Source organism: Taurulus bubalis, assembly GCF_910589615.1.
Source record: "Taurulus bubalis genome assembly, chromosome: 8".
NCBI lineage: Eukaryota > Metazoa > Chordata > Actinopteri > Perciformes > Cottidae > Taurulus > Taurulus bubalis.
The window spans coordinates 14,715,363-14,733,804 of NC_136596.1; the positions used below are offsets into that span (position 1 = coordinate 14,715,363).

An 18,442-nucleotide genomic window follows, 5' to 3' on the forward strand; every position below is an offset into this window, starting at 1 on the left:
TGCTGTGATCTCATTTACCTTCAGCGTAGTTTGGTTTTGGCCACAGAAGGTCAACAGTCACACAGTTCTAAAAAGTAACTAGTTCACCACTGGGGGATGGCTGTTTGAGAAGCCACATCACCTAAATATGTCTGTGTTGCATACTTAAGCCATGTTTAAAACACAAGTAGGGCTTTACCAAAATGACTATGAGCAATAGACAAGGAGGTCAACCAGCTCAATGGCTGCCTTCTTCAGTCTAAAAACAAAACCAACTGCACTTATGTATTATTAGCATTTGTATTATTATTATTATTGAAGTCTAGATTAGAAGTAATCACAGCTTGTAAAGGTAAAAGGGATGCGTGGCAGGTAGGGCATATCCAGTTTGGGGATTCAACAGAGGAATGGAGTAGGGATATGGGTAAACAGCAGACCCAGCAGAGTGAACTGGACTCATCGGGACGTGTCGGTATATTAGTTGAGATTGAGGTAGTCTCATTCTGTTGGGGAGAAAAGCAGGATGTAATAAAGGCTGGTGTCGAGAGTCTCTCCCGGATCTGTCGTAGCTCGACAGGACACACGACACCGGCAGACTGGCGGTGGAAAGGGCCAGACTCTGCTGAGTGGGTGGAACCTTCTGTTGCATTGTCCTGGATTTCTCCCTCTTCTCTGTCTGATAAAGCCACGGAGTCATGTTGTTCAGCTTCTTCACACAAGTCAGAGACTCGTCCTTTGGCATCAACCTGCCCTGCTGGATTTTATAATCTGGCCGAATAGGAGCGGGCCGCAGAAGCTGCACAGATTTTGGAATAACTTTGGTGAAACTAGAGTTAGATGTTGAGGCCCAATCCGATCTCATGGGAGAGGAGAATGACTGGAAAGGTTGGCTGGAATATTTGCCTCTCCCTTTGTGGATTGGCTTCCAGTCAGAGTCTTTATTCTGGACCTTAATGGAGTCTGCGGATCGGGAGCTGATGTCTTTATTCGGTCCTGCAGGGTCTTTGGATATCTGACTACACTTCCTTTCCTCACTACAGCTGGGTGTATTTTCCACAGAGCTAGTACAGTTTTGGGAAAGTTCAGAGCCTGATGCAGGATTATCTTCATTTCCTTCTGGGTCGTCTTCTGATGTAACAGAGTAAGGGGAAGGGCTGCGTGAAGAGGATGGGGATGAAGGCAGCGGCGAGCTGTCGGAGGAGTCACAGTTCCGGCTGGAAGAAGCCCGGGCCGGAGACTGGGAGCAGTGAATGACGGAGGGCCTTTCTTTATCCTCAGCGTGAGGATTCAGTGGCAAGTTCAGGCTCGCCTGAGCCATCCGCTTTTTTTTCTCCAGAGGAGAGATGACCTCTCCGGCAGCAGATAGGATATGAGCAGTCCAGGAGCCGGATGTGGGGACCTGGACAGGGTGGGCATAGACAGAAGTGCAAAGACCGGTGTTGGCTCTTTTAGGCAAAGAACAGTCTGGAAGGTGTCTATCAGAGGCCCAGAGAGCGGGGTGATGATGAATCACTGCTTCACTTTGGCAGGCAGCCTCTGGACTTCTCTCGCTGAGTATCTATAAAATGATACATGGGATGTTTTAGGACACTTTATGTGCTAATACAGATTTCTTTCTTCTTAAGACATTTTCCTCAATAAGTATGTTACCTCTATCTCTGAGTCCATCTCTCTATCCGACTGAGTCCTTTTCCTCTTCCTCTCAGCCTTGGTGACCTTGCCATCCAAATTTCTCTTATATGGCTTCCGTGGTTTGCTTGGAGGCAGAGGTCTGTCCTCCTCTCCTTTTATTTGTCTTTCAAAGGGCAGCACCAGCCTAAACAAAACACATCTCTGGTTATGAATCAGTTGATATAGTAATTGATTTGACAGGTAAGTTAGAATATAAATGATGCTCACTTCTCATAGTGTCTGCGAGTGCAAGTAGCAGCGCTTGTGCTTCCTGGACTTCCTCCCAGCTCATCATACACTTTCTTCCAAAGACGGCGTGCGGTCACCTGTTGAATAACAAAGTGTAAGAAAATGTGCATATGTAGCAACACATGTCTGTAATGTTTACAATAACTTTATTTAAATGTAAGAGAAGTAACTGACTGAGACTCAATGGCTCATCACTCCAGGTACCCTACAAACTGAAAGCCTGCCTAGTTTGTGACTGCCACCTGGGGGCACAAATCATACTGTATGCTATATTGTCTTATTATTCTGTGTGTGCATTTTCATCCAGTATGTGTGAATATAGGAAGTTCTTTAAAGAAACAGTGGTGATCAGATATTATTTGAAGCTTAAACTTATCGTATTGCTATTTGTTTACTCTTAATTAAAAGTTTTTACGTATTTTATTTAGATGTGTTTAAATGTTGTTGTGCACAGCAGATGTTTCTCTTTCCTTCAGTCTTGAGTTAAATAACAAGTCTGCTGGTTTTCACACACACTTTCATTTTTAGAAGTAAGTAGGCGGCCCAGAGGCAGCAGTGAAGCTGGTGGTGAGGGTCAACCCTGTTCAGAGCCCCAGCCCCGCTTTAGTGTCATTTCAACATGAGCTGCACGCTCAGATCTTGTCCCACAGTGTCAACATCAAAGACAACAGAGCAACGAGAGCTCGAGAGCTACATTTCCTCCAGTGTGGAAAAAAACACCATGTTACAGCACCAGACCTATAGCTCATGTTCCACTTAGAAACCTTTAAGCACACCGGTCAAAGGACTATGAACTATAGTCAAACTAAGAACTTGTACTCACTGAATCATAGCCCCCAAGTTTCTCAACAGCTTTGTAGATCCTCCAAAGATTAACTGGGGAAGAAGACACACATGAGAACTTCTTTTTTATTCAAATGCCATGTGAATAATGTGTCCATTCAACATCAAGTACAGTGCTAATGAACATCAACTCACTCTGTTTGAAGCCCAGATGTGGGATCCTTTCTATAGGTGTACCTCTGTCCTTCATAAAAGAGTGTAGACTTGATACAAATGCCTTCTCCTCCATTTGCACTATCTTGGGCCTCGCTTCTTCTTCTTCTTCTTCTTCTTCTTCTTCTTCTTCTTCTTCTTCTTCTTCTTCACATTCAGTCATAGAGTCAGAGAGGATCTCAATGACAGAAGGAGAAACCTAGTGTGGAAAAAACAGGTGCGTTAGAGAAAACATGTCAAACGTTTTGCATGAAAATCAAGTAACTCAATGTGACATGATCCACTGCACATATAGAAACCTGTTTTACAGAGATGGGAAATAAGACACAGAGTAATCTCATGGGATGCAAATGTTGAAATGAAACACCAAAATCAGAGAGTAGGGTTTTACCGCTACTTTCAATAGATAACCACTACATATCCTGTCTGGAGAGAAAGCAGCAGACTTGTGGGGTTTTTGGTCTAGAGTTGTCAGTTGCCAGTATCACAAATGTCACTTTGAAAAACAAACATGAAGCCAAAAGACGTAGACATATATATATATATATATATATATATATATATATATATATATATATATATATATATATATATATATATATATATATATATATACTAAAGTGTTGTAAACTAACTTTGAATGAAGTTGCTGCTTTGTCATTTCTAAGAAATAACTGTCAGCATGTTTTCTGTATTTCTGCAGAACTACGTTCATTAACAGTGACGATACCAAGAAATTAGACAAATCAAGTGTCACAACCCAGACTACCCAGAACTTCCGCGTAAGAAATTGACAATGTCACTATTTGTGGTTTGCAAGAAAGGAGAAATGAAACAGTGAAGACAAGCGGAATCAAAATCAACAGTTAGACAGGTTTCAAGAAGGGAAGTATAAAACATTAAAGTATTAGGAAGATAAATTGTTGATGAAGATGATACAGTGTCTGTATTTCTAACACAATTATGTTGTTGTTGTACGGCTTTAAAAATTTGATTTGGAGATTGTGGTTTTAAGTTCTCACGTTAAAAAAACTCAATCTTATTGTTTTTTGTTGTGTGGGTGTATCATATGTGGTATAAATAAATGGTAGTTGTCAGTTTTTCACTGCAACAATATTATTCCCACTGGCTCAAACAGCACAAATACTCACTTCTGTTTTTTCATGCCGATATGTGAAATCTCACATTGTTGTATCGATTAATTTCAATAGATTGGATGTCAAAAGAAGCCACTATGGACAGTGACAGGATCTTACTTTGAATCAGCACACAGAGAAGCGGCTTTGTTTCTGTAGCAGTCATTGTTCAACAAATCAGCTCGACGTGGTTTCATATTGAATAAAGTTCCTCTATGTGGTTCCTGGTTCCGAGAAGTAGGCCTCCAGAGTGAGTAATAGTGAAGGTGCAGGCCTTTAACCAAGATAACCCCCGACTGAGTCACAGTTCAGCGGCTCCACAATGCTGTTCCCAGTAAACAGCTCTGACTTTCCAGTTCTGTATCACCTGCTTTTCCCACTGCAGATATTATGTTTCTACTCAAAATGTTTAAAAATTATATTTGCTACATCACTTTTGATTGTCTGTATTTCCACAACTGTGATTGGCTGATAAACATGAATCCAACATTATATTTCTACCTGCATCTAAAATAATGAGAAGGTGGTGCAAATATTAAAATTGCAAAAATAATTCTTGGAATCTTGCATAAAATTCACCGGTATTCAGTCACTTTCAGTCACTGTTTTCAGATCTGAATCACACAATTTTGAGATTTATGCATCCATGGTTGCCAACAGGAAACGTCTGCACTCAAAGCCACACACTGTAGACCCTTTGCTGCAGATCTCGGTGTGAATATCATTGTGAAACACTCAGTTTATTTCCACTAGATATTTTTTTTTGGAAAACTACGTAGGTGATGTTGATGTCAATGTGTGATTCTCGCAATGATTGTCAGTGGCGTGCTGTATTGATGCTATCGGCAGGCCACAGAAACCACCGGGCTTTCAACTAAGAACAGCCTTGGAAATGTGATGAGCTAATTTGTGTGTCTCATATTGTAACTCTCATTTCACTTACCAGAATACTGGCTTGTGAAGACCTCCGGCAGTTTCTCTATGTGCAATGAAAATATTATGGCTTGTCTTATGGGGTGAGATGTGCGTGCCTTTCATGGCCCTCTCAGGATACAAAGCACTATTACATATTCCTTGTTACTCATTTCACAATCAGCCATTAAGATGAAAAAACTCTACTAACACAATCAGCACTTTTTTCCACAATCTCAAATTCACAAAAAAAAGGAAATGAAAACACAGCTCACTCTGACCAGTCATGTATGTAGTCACTGATTAACTGTAACTGAAGGAAATTGCCCAGACCGCTACCAGAAAGCCAACGGACATTTAACCAGTGGTGAGTGAGGGGAGTACCTGGTTCTCTGTCCCCTGCTGTTCGTCACTGGCTGCTGTTTGTTGTGACGTCTCACTCTGGTCCTCTTGAGCTTCATAAGACACACAGCGGGGACAAGACATTTATCATTTACCTCCAAAAGACTATTGTGGATTTTATTTCAAAGAACCACAGTCAAGGAAGCGAGACCTTAAAATAAATATTGGTCAACGTTCCACGTTGCAGAAACATTGTAAAAACATATCTTTCATAAAAAAAAAAATATTAAAGCCGCACGTCATAACTGCTGGGAATGTAGTGGTTTTATGTAATTTACATAATGGTCAGATGATTGATCAGCACAACAACTAACAATGTGGAGAACATATTGTCAACTGAGTCTGATATAAAACCACAGTTTGCAAAACCACATCCTGCTCATGAACTAACCACTTGCATGCTGCACCGTATGATATTGTAACACATAATCTACAATAATGGCAACAGTGAGATAATCTGAATCAATAAACTGCAACATATGTAAAACATACGTAAAACATAATCATTTATTGTACTTGATGATTGTTCAAAAACACTGCACATGATATTACTATTGGTACTGGAATATGAGATATTAATCATCACTGTGCATTATATTCTTATGCTTCATGCTTTTCTCAATATTAGCACCGTATTAATGCATTTAATGAGGGAAAGGGCCATTTGAGACCACAAGCTATGAAATGTAATTCTTCACAATCTGTCAGCTCCAGACCTCGTAGCCCTCCACCCACAGTGATATCACAAACCAATATGCTTCTCTTTTGAGATCTCTTATTTCCTGTGCTGTGGCTTGAACCTTTAATTCTGCTTTCAGTCGCCTCAAACTACTCTCTTTATTGTGTTGAGGAAATACTTTTGTTGTGCTGTATAATTTCTTCAGCATTTTTTAACATGTGCTCTTCATTTTCATGGTTTTGTTTCTTTGCCAATTAACACATTAGCTACGGCGTTTTCACCAGACATTGTGATTATAAATTCCTGAGACAGTATATGGTTTTCTCAATCAATTATTTTTTCAATCAATTATTTTTTTCCGCTAATTAATGTATTTACAATACTTCTGCAAAAACAGACCTGGTACAGCTTTTCATATATTGTTTAAATATGGTGATTTAGTGTTATAAAGTGTTAATATTTATCAAGAACAATATCTACAACTATACATTATTTAACTGATTGCAGTAAATACATAAAACAGTACAACAAACATAAAAGTCCTTCTTACCCATTTCCAGAAGTTGCCTTCTCTCTGGCTTGACAGAGTTTTGTGACAGTAATTCATGCGGCGGCCTCTTCAACTTCACACCACAAAACAGGAAGCTGTCTCCACAAAACAGTTTCATTGGTTGTACTGTTTGCCTTGCAGCAGGTGAGTCTGGGAAACTGAGTTTTTTTCTTCGTTACTCAAGTCTCACAACGTCTGTTCTCTGTTTCATCACCTGATTTTCAGACACAAAAAAACGACGAACTAAAGAAGTACTTTATTACCTATTTTTGTTGGTGTCTTATGTTTCCAATGCTGTTAGCAGCACATGGAACTGTAATGTCATTATTGTTTTTGTATTATTATTTTGCACATAATAAAAATATGCCACCAACGAGACTAATAAACGTAAATGTCTTTATAGACTTTATAGTAATTCAACAACGTTTGTGATACAATGGTTTAAGCCTGGTCACCTTCAGTGTGTATACCGGACTCAAATCCACCAAAATAGCTGAATTTAGGGAAGTGAAAGAAACATTCAAGTGATGCCCAAATAAAGGTTTAAAAGTGCGTAAATGTACATCATTAAAACAAAGTATTTAATATTTTGATTTTCAGAAAAGGGAAACAAAACCACTCAATACGCTTTTATTTTTACTTAGGTGCATCCATATTGGTTTCCATTAGGTGCATATATTGTTATATATACTGACCGTGCTTTTTGAGTTGCTCAACTAGGTGTGAGGTATTAAATCAGACTGCTGCTGTGCAAACCTAAAAGCACCAAAATAGAACAATTTTGCGCTCTAAAGGCATGAGTGTATAAACACAAGCATATAGTTTGACTCATTAAAGCTAAAAGCTGAGTAAACACAGACTCTCAAAGCTCCCTTATAGGTAAATGAAGGTTTCGAGACTGACTGGTAGCTTCAGGGACTAAAGACCTCACATTTTAAGGAAGAAGTGAGGACCTACTTCTTTAAAATGGTTCCTACTGGCAATTGCCTCAAAGATATTGGCTAAAAATAAAACGGCAGGACAATGTAGAAGCAGCTTTTTCAAATAGAGACGAGTGGTAAAAAAACAATCAGCTATTTCTACTCCCTGTTATGAGTCAGAGGGAGTCATGTCAAGATGTTATGTTCCTTATGGCCACATGGAAAGCATCACGGTCTGATTACTTTCCTATGGATTTCGTGTTTGATTAATGAAGACAGTTGGAGTATTTTAAAACTTTTTTCAGGTATTTTCCTCCATTTTCCTTTGTCAGCCCCACACTCAATACAATTACACCATCTTGTGATAAAACACTGACGAGTGATGAAGCTGCACACGATCCACATTTCCTCCCCATGTTTTTGATCTATTTAAAAGGGGATGCCCTATTCCCCCATCTGTTGCGGATAGAGTATGACATTTCAAAATGATTAACATTTAAATGTCAAAATAACCAAATATCTACAAACTGTCCAAATCTCAAGAGGGATTTTTTTGTGGTTTGATAGACACAAAACTATTTTTTGTTTTGCTTTTTGAGTTGCTCAACTAGGTGCACTGCACGAATGGAAGGATTGTGATATTAAACTGTTTATGTTCCCACACCTCCCATATGACAACATACAACATTCCATCTAGATTAAATATCTGATTCGCTATAGACACAGTGAGACTTCATGGGGCAAGACTTATCTAATGCAGAAATAATTAAAAAATAACCTTTGTGTGGTGATATTTAAACTACAATAACACATTTATGGTTTATGTCATACATGAGGCTTCAAAGGAAATGTATTTTAATACCATTTAATTGTGACAAGGTTTTGCAGAACTCTTGTAATCAATTTGATCTCATGAAGCCAAAAACAAATTTGGAGACGAACAAAAACATCAGTTATAAGACTGAGAAAATCCCCAGCTATTCATTTCAGACTTTCACTGAGATCAACATGAGGTTGAGATGAGGGCCGCACAATGTAAATGACAACGTGTGGAGAACATATTGTAAATTCAACGCACAAGAGATTTCCTGTCTGAAGTGAGTCACTATCCTGGGAACAATTTACAAATGTTGAAGCGGTACATATGATTGCAGTCATGGTAAGAAACGGTCATTAGCTGAATGAGATCTTCCCAGAATAATTGGGTCTAGACACGCATCCAGTAGTTTTATGGATAAGCACAAAATAACAGAAGTATATCTGCAAACATTAAAATGAGGTGTAAAGCTTAAATAGTGAGAGTTAATATGTTTTCATTGATAGCATTTCTAGAGAGCGTAAGTTTGTGTTATTTTACGAGGTTGATTCATTTAGTTACAAGCCAATATCAAATTCCATTTAAAAAACAAATTTGATACAGGATGAAACTGAACATTTGGGAACTATTTATTGGACTAAGGGTGTCAAAATACATGACATTTTATTGCAGAAAGATTTTAATGAAACACTTTTCAGTTTGTTTTTTCTTGAGTAATATATAGCAGAAGTGTAATTTGCATAAAAGATTAGCAATTGATAGCAAATATCTTCAACAGTGAACATGTTAGGACACAGATTTGGTCATCCAGCCTGACAAAGGTATTAATAAAGGATTGGGGAGACAAAAACAAAAAAACACTTTCAGATTTTTCGTCTGAAAATGAAACCTATGCATTACAGGTGAATTCCCCAGCTGTTGCTTCATTCCAGGAAACTGATTGCAGAGCACTGTGTGTATGTGCGCGCGCGTGTGCGTGTGCGTGTGTGTGTGTGTGTGTGCATGTCTGAGTTCCTGTTAGACCTCTGAAAATCCCTAAAGGTTTGCTATGATATTTCAAGCTTCTAAAATATAGGATATGCTCAGGCCATCTGAAAAGATGTGACAACACGGCTTTGGTTATTTATTTTATTATGAAGAATGTCTGCGCATTACAATAGACTCTGGAAAAACAAACAACAATGCAATGGATATATGATGCTCTTTTCTACTCATAGTTCATTTTTTCCTTTTATAGTCTAACCTCAAAGCTTAAAAGAGCAAGAATTTTGTTCGGTGATTAAAACAGTGAACATACAAATTTTCAATTTAAATGTAACCGCATTCACTTCCCCTCATTATGGCATCGTAACATCGCAAATTACTTATTAGAGATCTGTAATGCACTCAAAATTCAACCTCAGACCAGCGAGATTCACACACAAAAAAAAAAAAATGCTGACTTTGTTTTATTCTTTTTAGCTTCTCCCTGAAATGCTAAATATGTTGAAATAATCTGGTTCAGATGACAAAGAAATGAAAACAGTAAAAAGTCACAGTTAAAAAGGAACTGAACAGTTTGATGCATTCCCCACTAAATCCACCCAGGGCACAGCAAACATTATATGATTTGTTTTAAATATTCACTTAACCACAGCGAAAATCAGTACTAAAACAGTATGGAATTCACACAGGATCAATCACATAAAAAAGGAAAGTTCAGTCTGCCGGTAAAGAAAGGCAAAAACAAGGCAAAGGATTGATTATACTGTAGCTGGTACCGCCATTTTTTGATATATATTTTGTTCTTCCCTGAAACGTACAGGAACATTTGCTACAAGTCACAACTAAATTATACCTCAAATAGAACTGAAGTCACTTTGTAAGGAATGTGAACTAAAAGTGGTGTTACTACTGAATTAAAGACTTAACAAAGGCTAATTTTGTACGGCATCACATTTATAGGAAAAGAGATGTAATTTGGAGGGGAAGCGGGAGTATTGGTCCAACTTGGTCTTCACAAATCCCTATACTATACCATCAGTTGCTCACAAAATTAACAATTTAATAGAATTGCTTTCTTAAAGACGAGAGATTTCAAAAGCTTCTGGCCCACGATTACCATCCGCTCATTGGTCCACGATGTGGAGGATCGTTTGCTCCGTTTTAGCCTGATCAGCTCACATGTGAGGGCCGACTGTGTTTTACTGCAGATGTCGTCTGGTGCTTGCAGTGTGATATTCGGGGTGGAGGAGGGTCTGGGCTACATAAGCTCCACGTAATTGGCTGGGAACATTCCAAAATGGCCGTCTGGGCTGTAGCCCCGCCACCAGCCCTCGTCAATCATCTCGATTCCGGTGATGATATTGTCGGGATCGAATGAGATCTCCGTGTCATCAGCTGGAGGAGAAGAACAGTGTCTCATGAACGTCAGGCAACAATTTCAATAGAGATGCACTTCTTGGTCGATTAACGATACAAATTAAAAGAAAGTCAGACTTGCACATTTTCTCTCTCTCTAATAACTATAGTTGAAAAGTTAAAAATGTAAGTGAAAAATCTGGATAATGGATCGCGAGTCTGGTTTTAATGGGGGTTTTGCCTGAAGAGGACACATCCATGCTATAACAGGCCATTAAGTTGCTCTTTAATATTAGTCTATTTACTCTTAAGGTATTGATCATAAAGGAAAATAAAACTCACCAGCCTGGTAGTCATACAAGGCTCTGGCACAGGTGCCTCTGCCTGGTGTCTCTTCTGGTGTCTCCTCAGCAGTCACCTCATAAGAGTTAGTCTCCTCCACCTGGGAATGGAATAAGTAACGCAGTGTTTTAGTTAAGCAATAGTTCATGACAGGATATGGTATAACCACAACAAAACACAGACTTCAGTGAGGTATTACTTTTATAAAACGGTCATCAAGTATGGCATTCCAATTGAAGTAGTTTGTTTTATTACTAAATAATTAAGTTGGATCAAATAAAATAGGCCCTGGTGGGCTGGCTGCCTGCACATACAGAAGTGGTTGTTATTAATGCAGTTGCAATGAAACGTGGCCTACAAAAACAGTGAGCATATTTAGCATAGCGTAGCTGGTGTTGGCGCCATTTCCTTATCTGGCTATTTATTTACATTATTTGTATGTTGCTATACATTGTGGGAACACTGAAAAACATTCCAGCTTCATCAGGATGACTTTGATAACTGCTTTTGTTGTTAGGTGGAGGTGTGTTGCTCTGCGAGTGTCAGTTGCTCTGGAGAGAGGTTTCACACTTTTGGACATAATCTCGAACGTGTCAAGACCCGCATCAGTTAGTTTCTCTTATCATGGGGCTGCGGAGGAATTTCATGCTCAAGGTAAGTAAACAATCACCTGAGCAGGCTCTTCATAAGCGGTCTCTTGGGCGTAGGAGTTGGCAGCCAGTGTCTTCTCTGAAAAGACAGATTACTATCAGTATGTTGTCTCTGGGCCATCTACCTACCAGCAGGTGGCAGCAGCAGCAACAGTTTGGCTGGAGGGAATATTATGTGCTCATAACAAATTACAAAATAATATGTATGAGAAGCAGATTGGTGGGTTGGAAAGCTGACGCTTAATACTGAGGCTGGTGTATGAAATGGGTCGCACCTTCACATTGCTCCTGGGGGGTCGCCTCCTGCTCATCATACTCACACCTGGACTGTCCATCATCCACATCAGGCTCTTATCGCCCAAAACACAAGCACAGACATGCATGTACATGGGTGAACACATTCACTGGCCCACAAAGGCTGGACACAAGGGGATTGTTGGCATGTTTCACTTGATGGTAACAAAACAATAATCTGAAGTTTCTTATGAAACAAGAAGTACATTGAAAGGAAGCATGACTCATGATGCAATTTGTGATTATGGATTATGAAGATGATTACACACACACAGAAACAACAATGACACATGAAGCATGGCGTTTTTAAGTTAAGTATGAGACTGTCACCCAGTATGTAGTGTATGCATTGTGTATGTACTAGTTTGTTTGTGTGTGCGTGCGGGAGGGAGCTCACACCTGTGGCACGGACAGGAGAGGCGGAGCCTGCTGGCACAGGAGAAGCTTGGCGCTGAGGTGAACTGGCTCTCTCACTTTCATATACTGGCTTAGACAGAAAAGGGCTTTGCAGACGACCTGAGCAGAGACACATATGGAACCCCCAAATCATGCAAAAAAAAAAAAAAATGGACGACAGAGAAAACATAGTGCAGACCGGTGGAACGGAAGAGTAGACACCATGATGGAGACACAGCGTTAAGTATGATTATGAGACAACTAGGCAGTCTGATGGAAAGTTAAAGCTGTCGGCAGGCAATCTCCTCAAGAAAAATCACCGGTTTGTACTCTCTGCGAGCTGAGAGTGAGGCTAAGAGAGCTTTGCAGTAATGCAGGAAGGGCTGTGACATTTAAAGCAAACTGATATACATGGAGAGGTCATTGTATGCAGGGCTAGTACCTGGCTGGGGGCTGGGAGGGGCAGCAGAGGAAATGTCTGAGTCACTGGGAGTTATTCCCCTCTCTCTCTGCTTGAACATCTCTCTGGGGTTCATGGCACGCTGAGAGATGAGAGAAGCCGCCTCCTAGGAAAAAAGGAAAACAAATAATACATGCAATAAGCTTTAGACAGCTGCAGGTTTATTAATAATGCAGCGAGAATTTTGCTGAGAGAAAAACTACAGAACAGATAGAGGTTGCTGTAAATGGTTACAGAGAAAGAGCGGAAAACAGGTTTTACAGTGGGCTTCAAAGGTTGACATTTGATCAGAAAAACACAAACACTTGTTTTGAAATAGGCAGTAAAAAGGAAAGTAGTTTGGCCAGAAGAGAGCACTTTCGTGAAGGGGAACTCACATTGGCCTTTTCCACAGATTCACCTCTCTTGACTGCTTTCTTCTGGGCAGCCTGGTCCTCCTCCTCCTGATAATGTTGATATCAATGTTGGCACAGCCGACATTAGCTACTTTGGTGCCTTAAGAAGATGTGTGCACTACCATAACATATTTAACTATCAAGATAATTCTAGATAAGTGGGTAACACTCAATGTGAAATGTACATTTCACACCGATCCTCATTCACCCTCATTTCAGCATCTGACTGCTTATTATCCGTCAGGTTACATCCCAGTTGAAAACCCTTTACCCAAAGTGACATCTTGTGAGACACTCACCGAGCGTTTCCCCTGGTCTTTGGGCTCAGAGTCCTGCTGCTGCTGGTACTTCCTAGTCAAGAAAAGGACCATTTAGAAGACGAGAAGAATATTTGTAATTTGAACCCTTCAATAGGTGATTCTTCATAACGGTCATAACTAGGGGTGGGAATCACCAGAGGTCCCACGATCCGATTTTATCACGATACTTGGGTCCCGATTCGATACTATCACGATTCTGCGACCTGTTAATCCGTAACACTGGCCGCTTCCAGCGCTACGAGAGCACCAGCAGCCAGTTTGATTTATGCTTGAGTTAATGTCTTTGACCAGCGCCGTGTCACGGACTTTGTCCTGTGCGCCGTGCAACAGCTGTGCAGCAGCGCCGCTACGAGTGACAGGAAGTCCAGACGTTTGATTTACACGCGGACGGTGCATTTCTCTCTCCGATGCCTCCCATAATTGATTACATAAAAAAAAAAAAAAAGATCGATACTTGGCATCTGCGTATCGATACAATATCGCCACGCAAACTATCGCGATACGATGCTGAATCGATTTTTTGCCCCACCCCTAGTCGTAACCACTGTGCATTTTCTTGAGCTGCTACCTACTTTTGTTGGTCGATTTGAGTGGCCCTCTCCTTGTCCCTTTTGTCCCTCTGCACTGCCTCCTTGGCCTCTCTGTCTTTCGTCTCCTTATCCAGGTGCTGGCGCTCGTCGACTGCCTTGCGGCGATCCTCCACGCGACGTTTCTCCTCTTCTTTCTAAAAGTCAAATCAGACAGCAAGGTCAGCTATGGGTTTGGTATCTTCAAATAATATCGTAATTAAAAAGCTTGGCAATGAGCGCCGCTTCCTGGGTGTATTTGTGAGTATGGTGATGAGGAAAAACTGCAGACAAAGGACCAAGTTCCAAGATTTATTTTGCTGACTTACATTTGTGATGGATAAAAACTGCCTGCCTTGTATTTTTATAAATATGTGTCAAATGTTTCAAAACTGCGAACTCGTGCAATATTAGTTCTTGCAATTTAAATGAGTCAACGACTCAAAAACATTTATATATAACTTTCATAAAAAAATATTTTTAAAAAGGTATTCTTGACACTGTCTCAGAGGTGATGTTGAAGTCTGCAGCAGCAAGTTCAGGAGCCTACCTCTGCTTGAGCCCAGAAGTTGTCTTTGTTGGTCTTTTTGATTTCGGACATAGCGTTGGTCTTTTGGTACACTGAACCCTACATGAAGAAAACGACAATGTTATACCATTGTGTAAACATCTTGCATTATACAGTTAAAAAAATACAGTGGGATCCAACTATGAGAATGGTTTGTTAGAATATTTTACCTAAACCATCCCTTTTCTTTGTTTCCATTTGTTAATCATTATTCATGGTCGTTATTCATTAACTGGATAAAAATGTTAACTTGTATCTTCTCTCTAACTGATGTCACATCAGATATTCTGTTAAAATATTAAACACACAGAGTGCCTAATATATATATATATATATATATATATATATATATATATATATATATATATATATAGTGAGAGTTGTTTGATCTTTTAATAACTATAAAAAGGTATGAACCAATGGTTCCTTCTTTTGCGTAGATACTTTTTGTATGCCAGCAGTTTCCAGGTTTTCTCCTTTGGAGTCTGTTTGTTGAAACTTATTTCCAGTAGCAGAGCTGGTTAAGTGTGTGTGGTAGCCATAACAAAGAGAAGCAGAAAATATTTCAAATGTATCCATGTTTTGAGATTAAGGGGCCTAGTTGAGATCTAATCCTCTGCTTATCTTTTGAGTATGAAACATAAGCAAACAGGCACAAGGCAAGGAACTGCATGCGCTGCATACCACAGGACCCTGAGGACCGCTGTCCTGGAAGCGGTTGGAAGCTTCTTTGTGGAAGTTGTAGTTGGCTCCAGAGGCTTTGGCCACCTTTTCTCTGATCACCTCAGGCTCCACGTCCTCTTCTCCTCTGGCATTTATTGTGACATGGGCCCCCTGCAACAGCATTAAATAAAAAATAATTTTACTTGCACAAATAGAAGAACACCTACAGTTATCTTAATTTATGCACCACCCACTCATGTGATTACACGTGCCGTTTATTGGACACGGACACCCATGTCTTCTTTACGTTTAGTCTAGCATACATATGACCTCCTCTGCAAACATAAACAGACTAAATGTAGAAATTGAAATGCATATTCAAAAAAATAAGACTTAAAAATGTCTGCAATGTTACCCTGAGAAAATTGGCCATTGAGCTGACATGATTTGCACATATTCCTTTCCTGGCATCCTTCACTCCTTCTCCAGTCTGAAACACAAACACACACAAAAAACAAATGTCCTAAGTTCAAGGAGGGACACGTCAAAGAGGACAAACAAATGTACAATAGCTAAGTGTAGCACAAACCCAGTTGATGAGGACATATTTAGGCAGGCCAGAATTTGGATCCTCGACCCGGCAGAAAGCATACATCACTTTTCCACTGTTCAATTCTTCAACCAACTCCTCCAGCCCTCCATCTGACACACAAACGGTATGGAAAAGTCAAATGGCTACTGTGGTTGGTTGTGAAACTGTCGACATTCTTCTTCGAACAAATTATGGGGTTGGAAAGCAGGGGCAAGCACTCCTTTTGTGCTGATATTTCAGTCCCGCATGCTGTACTGAAATGTTGACATTGAAATTCCTGCACACATTTGAAAATATAATCGTGTTACGCTCATAAAACCCTGATAACAATATCTACTCAGTTACTCACCTCCCTTTTCTGCCAGGCGGATATCATTACTGTTTCCCTCGTAGGTAAACAAGGCCCTGTGAAAGACACAGGATTAAGGATATTAAAATACCAGCTAAACAGATCACACTGGGACAAACAAGCGTTTGTTCGATTTGCAACATTTTATCTAAACAAAACAATGGGAGTTTTGATCATACATTTGTATGCAACCTTCACCACTAAGCCTTATTCAACAAGATACATTTTACAAAAGTATGGTTGGGTAAATTCGCTACTGCTGCCATTTCAAAACCAATAAAAAAAAAAATCTGCCATTTTTACACGTTTTAGGTACATTAGGCTCGTTCGCTAGAGCTGCGCCTCGCCTGGAATCCAGACGAGAGCAGGCGTCCGCAGCAGGAGGCGTTGTCAGATCTAAGAGCCAGTCAGCTCTCTGATGAGAGCCAGGCTTTTCCCATCATGCACTGGGGTTGGAGAGCAACTGCGGCGCCTGACTCTGAAATCGACAGCCGGCTTGGTCTCGTGAGAGTAACGTTGACCACGTGTGCATGACGTCAGAGCAAGTCGGGACCAAGTCGGACAAAAATCTAACCGGCATGCATTGCGCGCCGATCGCCGCTGATGGATTCTGCGCAGAACTGGCTCATCTCGAACGAGCCTAATGTGTACATTCTGTATTCCCTTTCCTTGTGTTTTGTATGGTCCCATTTACCCCGTCTGTCTGCCTGGGCGGCCAATCAACCTGCACACCTGAGTCCCATCCACTCATCAAGCTCCTCCTGTACATTTACCCCAGCGCTACACTCCAGTCTTCTACCAGAACGTTCAGTTTTCCTACGTGGTACCAACGCTACAGCCGCAGTACCAGTTTGGTAGGATATCTTATGAGTCTGTCTGAACTCCAATAACTTTGTTTTCCTGAGTCCAAGGTTACAACAATATTTGTAATTACTGACTATTAAAGATTGAGGGGGGGGATACAACTATCATTAAAGAGTTGAAACAACTAGTCCATTGTTATAAAGTTAATCTGCAACAATTTAATTAATGGATAATCAGCAATTTTGTTTCCTCCAAGCAAAACATTTCCTGAATCTGTAAGGATTGAATGCTTTAATTTGTTGTAAAATGAATAGGAAATAATATAGATGAATTGATGAAGAAAATATTTCGTTGGAGCTGTAATTTAATAGTTAACAATTAGGGTTGCAAATATTTAATGAAATAGAAAACCATAGATGTTCTGGTTTTGCCTCAGTACTACGACATTTGACTTTCTCACACAGAAACGTATGAGACCTGCTTGTATTGTTATGCAACCATGTGATAGGCCCACATTATAGTTGGCATGATAACTAGCTTACGGTTGTCCAAATTAAAGCCCAAAACTGAGTGAAGAGTCGGAAACATTTACGAGGCTTCTAACACTGAATACATTGCCAGCAGGATTCCCAGGGCAATTGCGCCTTGGGATTAATTATTCAGGTCATCCTTAAACAAGTTTAATTTAAACCTCAAAACACACTTCTGTAAAAAAAAAAAAAAAAGTAGCGCAAAGAGGAAGTTCCTGGATTTGACGTTCACATGTTGGCCTCATTTAACTTCTGATACCTTACCAGGAAGTGGGTGAGGTAGCCAGCAACCTATTGAGCCAATTGCATGAGAAACAATCGTACACAAACATTTAAATAAACATACAACTAAAATACATCCACGACATATTATTAAAGTGTTTAGCTCGCTGGTTGGTCAGTGCACCCATCTAGTTAGCTGTTAGTTAGGTTAGCTGATTAACAACGTTACTAGCTGTTCAGTTAGCTCCTCTTTTACGACCACACACGTCACACCGACAATGAATGCGATAAAGCAAAACTCCCACGAAGCTGGCTTCAGCTCCGCGATGGAACACTTAACGAGCAGAAAGTATGATGTGGGGGAAAAAAGTGACACGAAGTCCCAGGTTAAGTTTATCCATCGCTCGGTGACCGTTAACTTAACGTGACTTGAGGCTCAATGCTAGACAACCCCGGAGCTAACGTAACGGCTCTCCCCCTAACGCCTAATGCCGCTGTGGAAAGGCCGCTCCTTACCAGTTGGTGTTGGACTTCTCATCGACCACTTCTTTGAACGCAGATGTTAACGCCTTGCCATTTTTGCTGAGATTAACTGCCATCTTTATGCGGGGTACAGCTAGCCAGCTAGCTATCCGGGATG

At 40.2% G+C, this 18,442-nt stretch overlaps 2 protein-coding genes across 3 annotated transcripts; both read right to left on the bottom strand.

Moving 5' to 3' along the window:
- Window positions 1-316: 316 nt before the first annotated feature.
- On the bottom strand, window positions 317-6,692 carry arid5a (AT-rich interactive domain 5A; the record flags this gene model as incomplete). Its single annotated transcript, XM_079222894.1, has 7 exons — window positions 317-1,537; window positions 1,630-1,795; window positions 1,879-1,976; window positions 2,723-2,775; window positions 2,878-3,094; window positions 5,328-5,398; window positions 6,575-6,692. The coding sequence occupies 7 exons, from the start codon at window positions 6,690-6,692 to the stop codon at window positions 317-319; spliced, it is 1,944 nt and encodes a 647-aa protein (XP_079079020.1).
- A 2,739-nt stretch (window positions 6,693-9,431) lies between these two features.
- On the bottom strand, window positions 9,432-18,442 carry dbnlb (drebrin-like b). Of its 2 annotated transcripts, XM_079222034.1 has the most exons (15): window positions 18,319-18,442; window positions 16,247-16,302; window positions 15,895-16,007; window positions 15,721-15,795; window positions 15,327-15,476; window positions 14,625-14,702; window positions 14,081-14,232; window positions 13,488-13,539; window positions 13,171-13,236; window positions 12,776-12,899; window positions 12,337-12,453; window positions 11,919-11,993; window positions 11,664-11,722; window positions 10,994-11,093; window positions 9,432-10,690 (listed from the first exon to the last, which is right to left on the bottom strand). In XM_079222034.1, exons 1-15 carry the CDS (start codon window positions 18,399-18,401, stop codon window positions 10,554-10,556), a joined length of 1,437 nt encoding a protein of 478 aa, XP_079078160.1. In that variant the 5' UTR covers window positions 18,402-18,442; the 3' UTR covers window positions 9,432-10,553. The 2 variants fall into 2 exon arrangements, with proteins under 2 accessions (XP_079078160.1, XP_079078161.1); XM_079222035.1 differs by lacking the exon at window positions 12,337-12,453.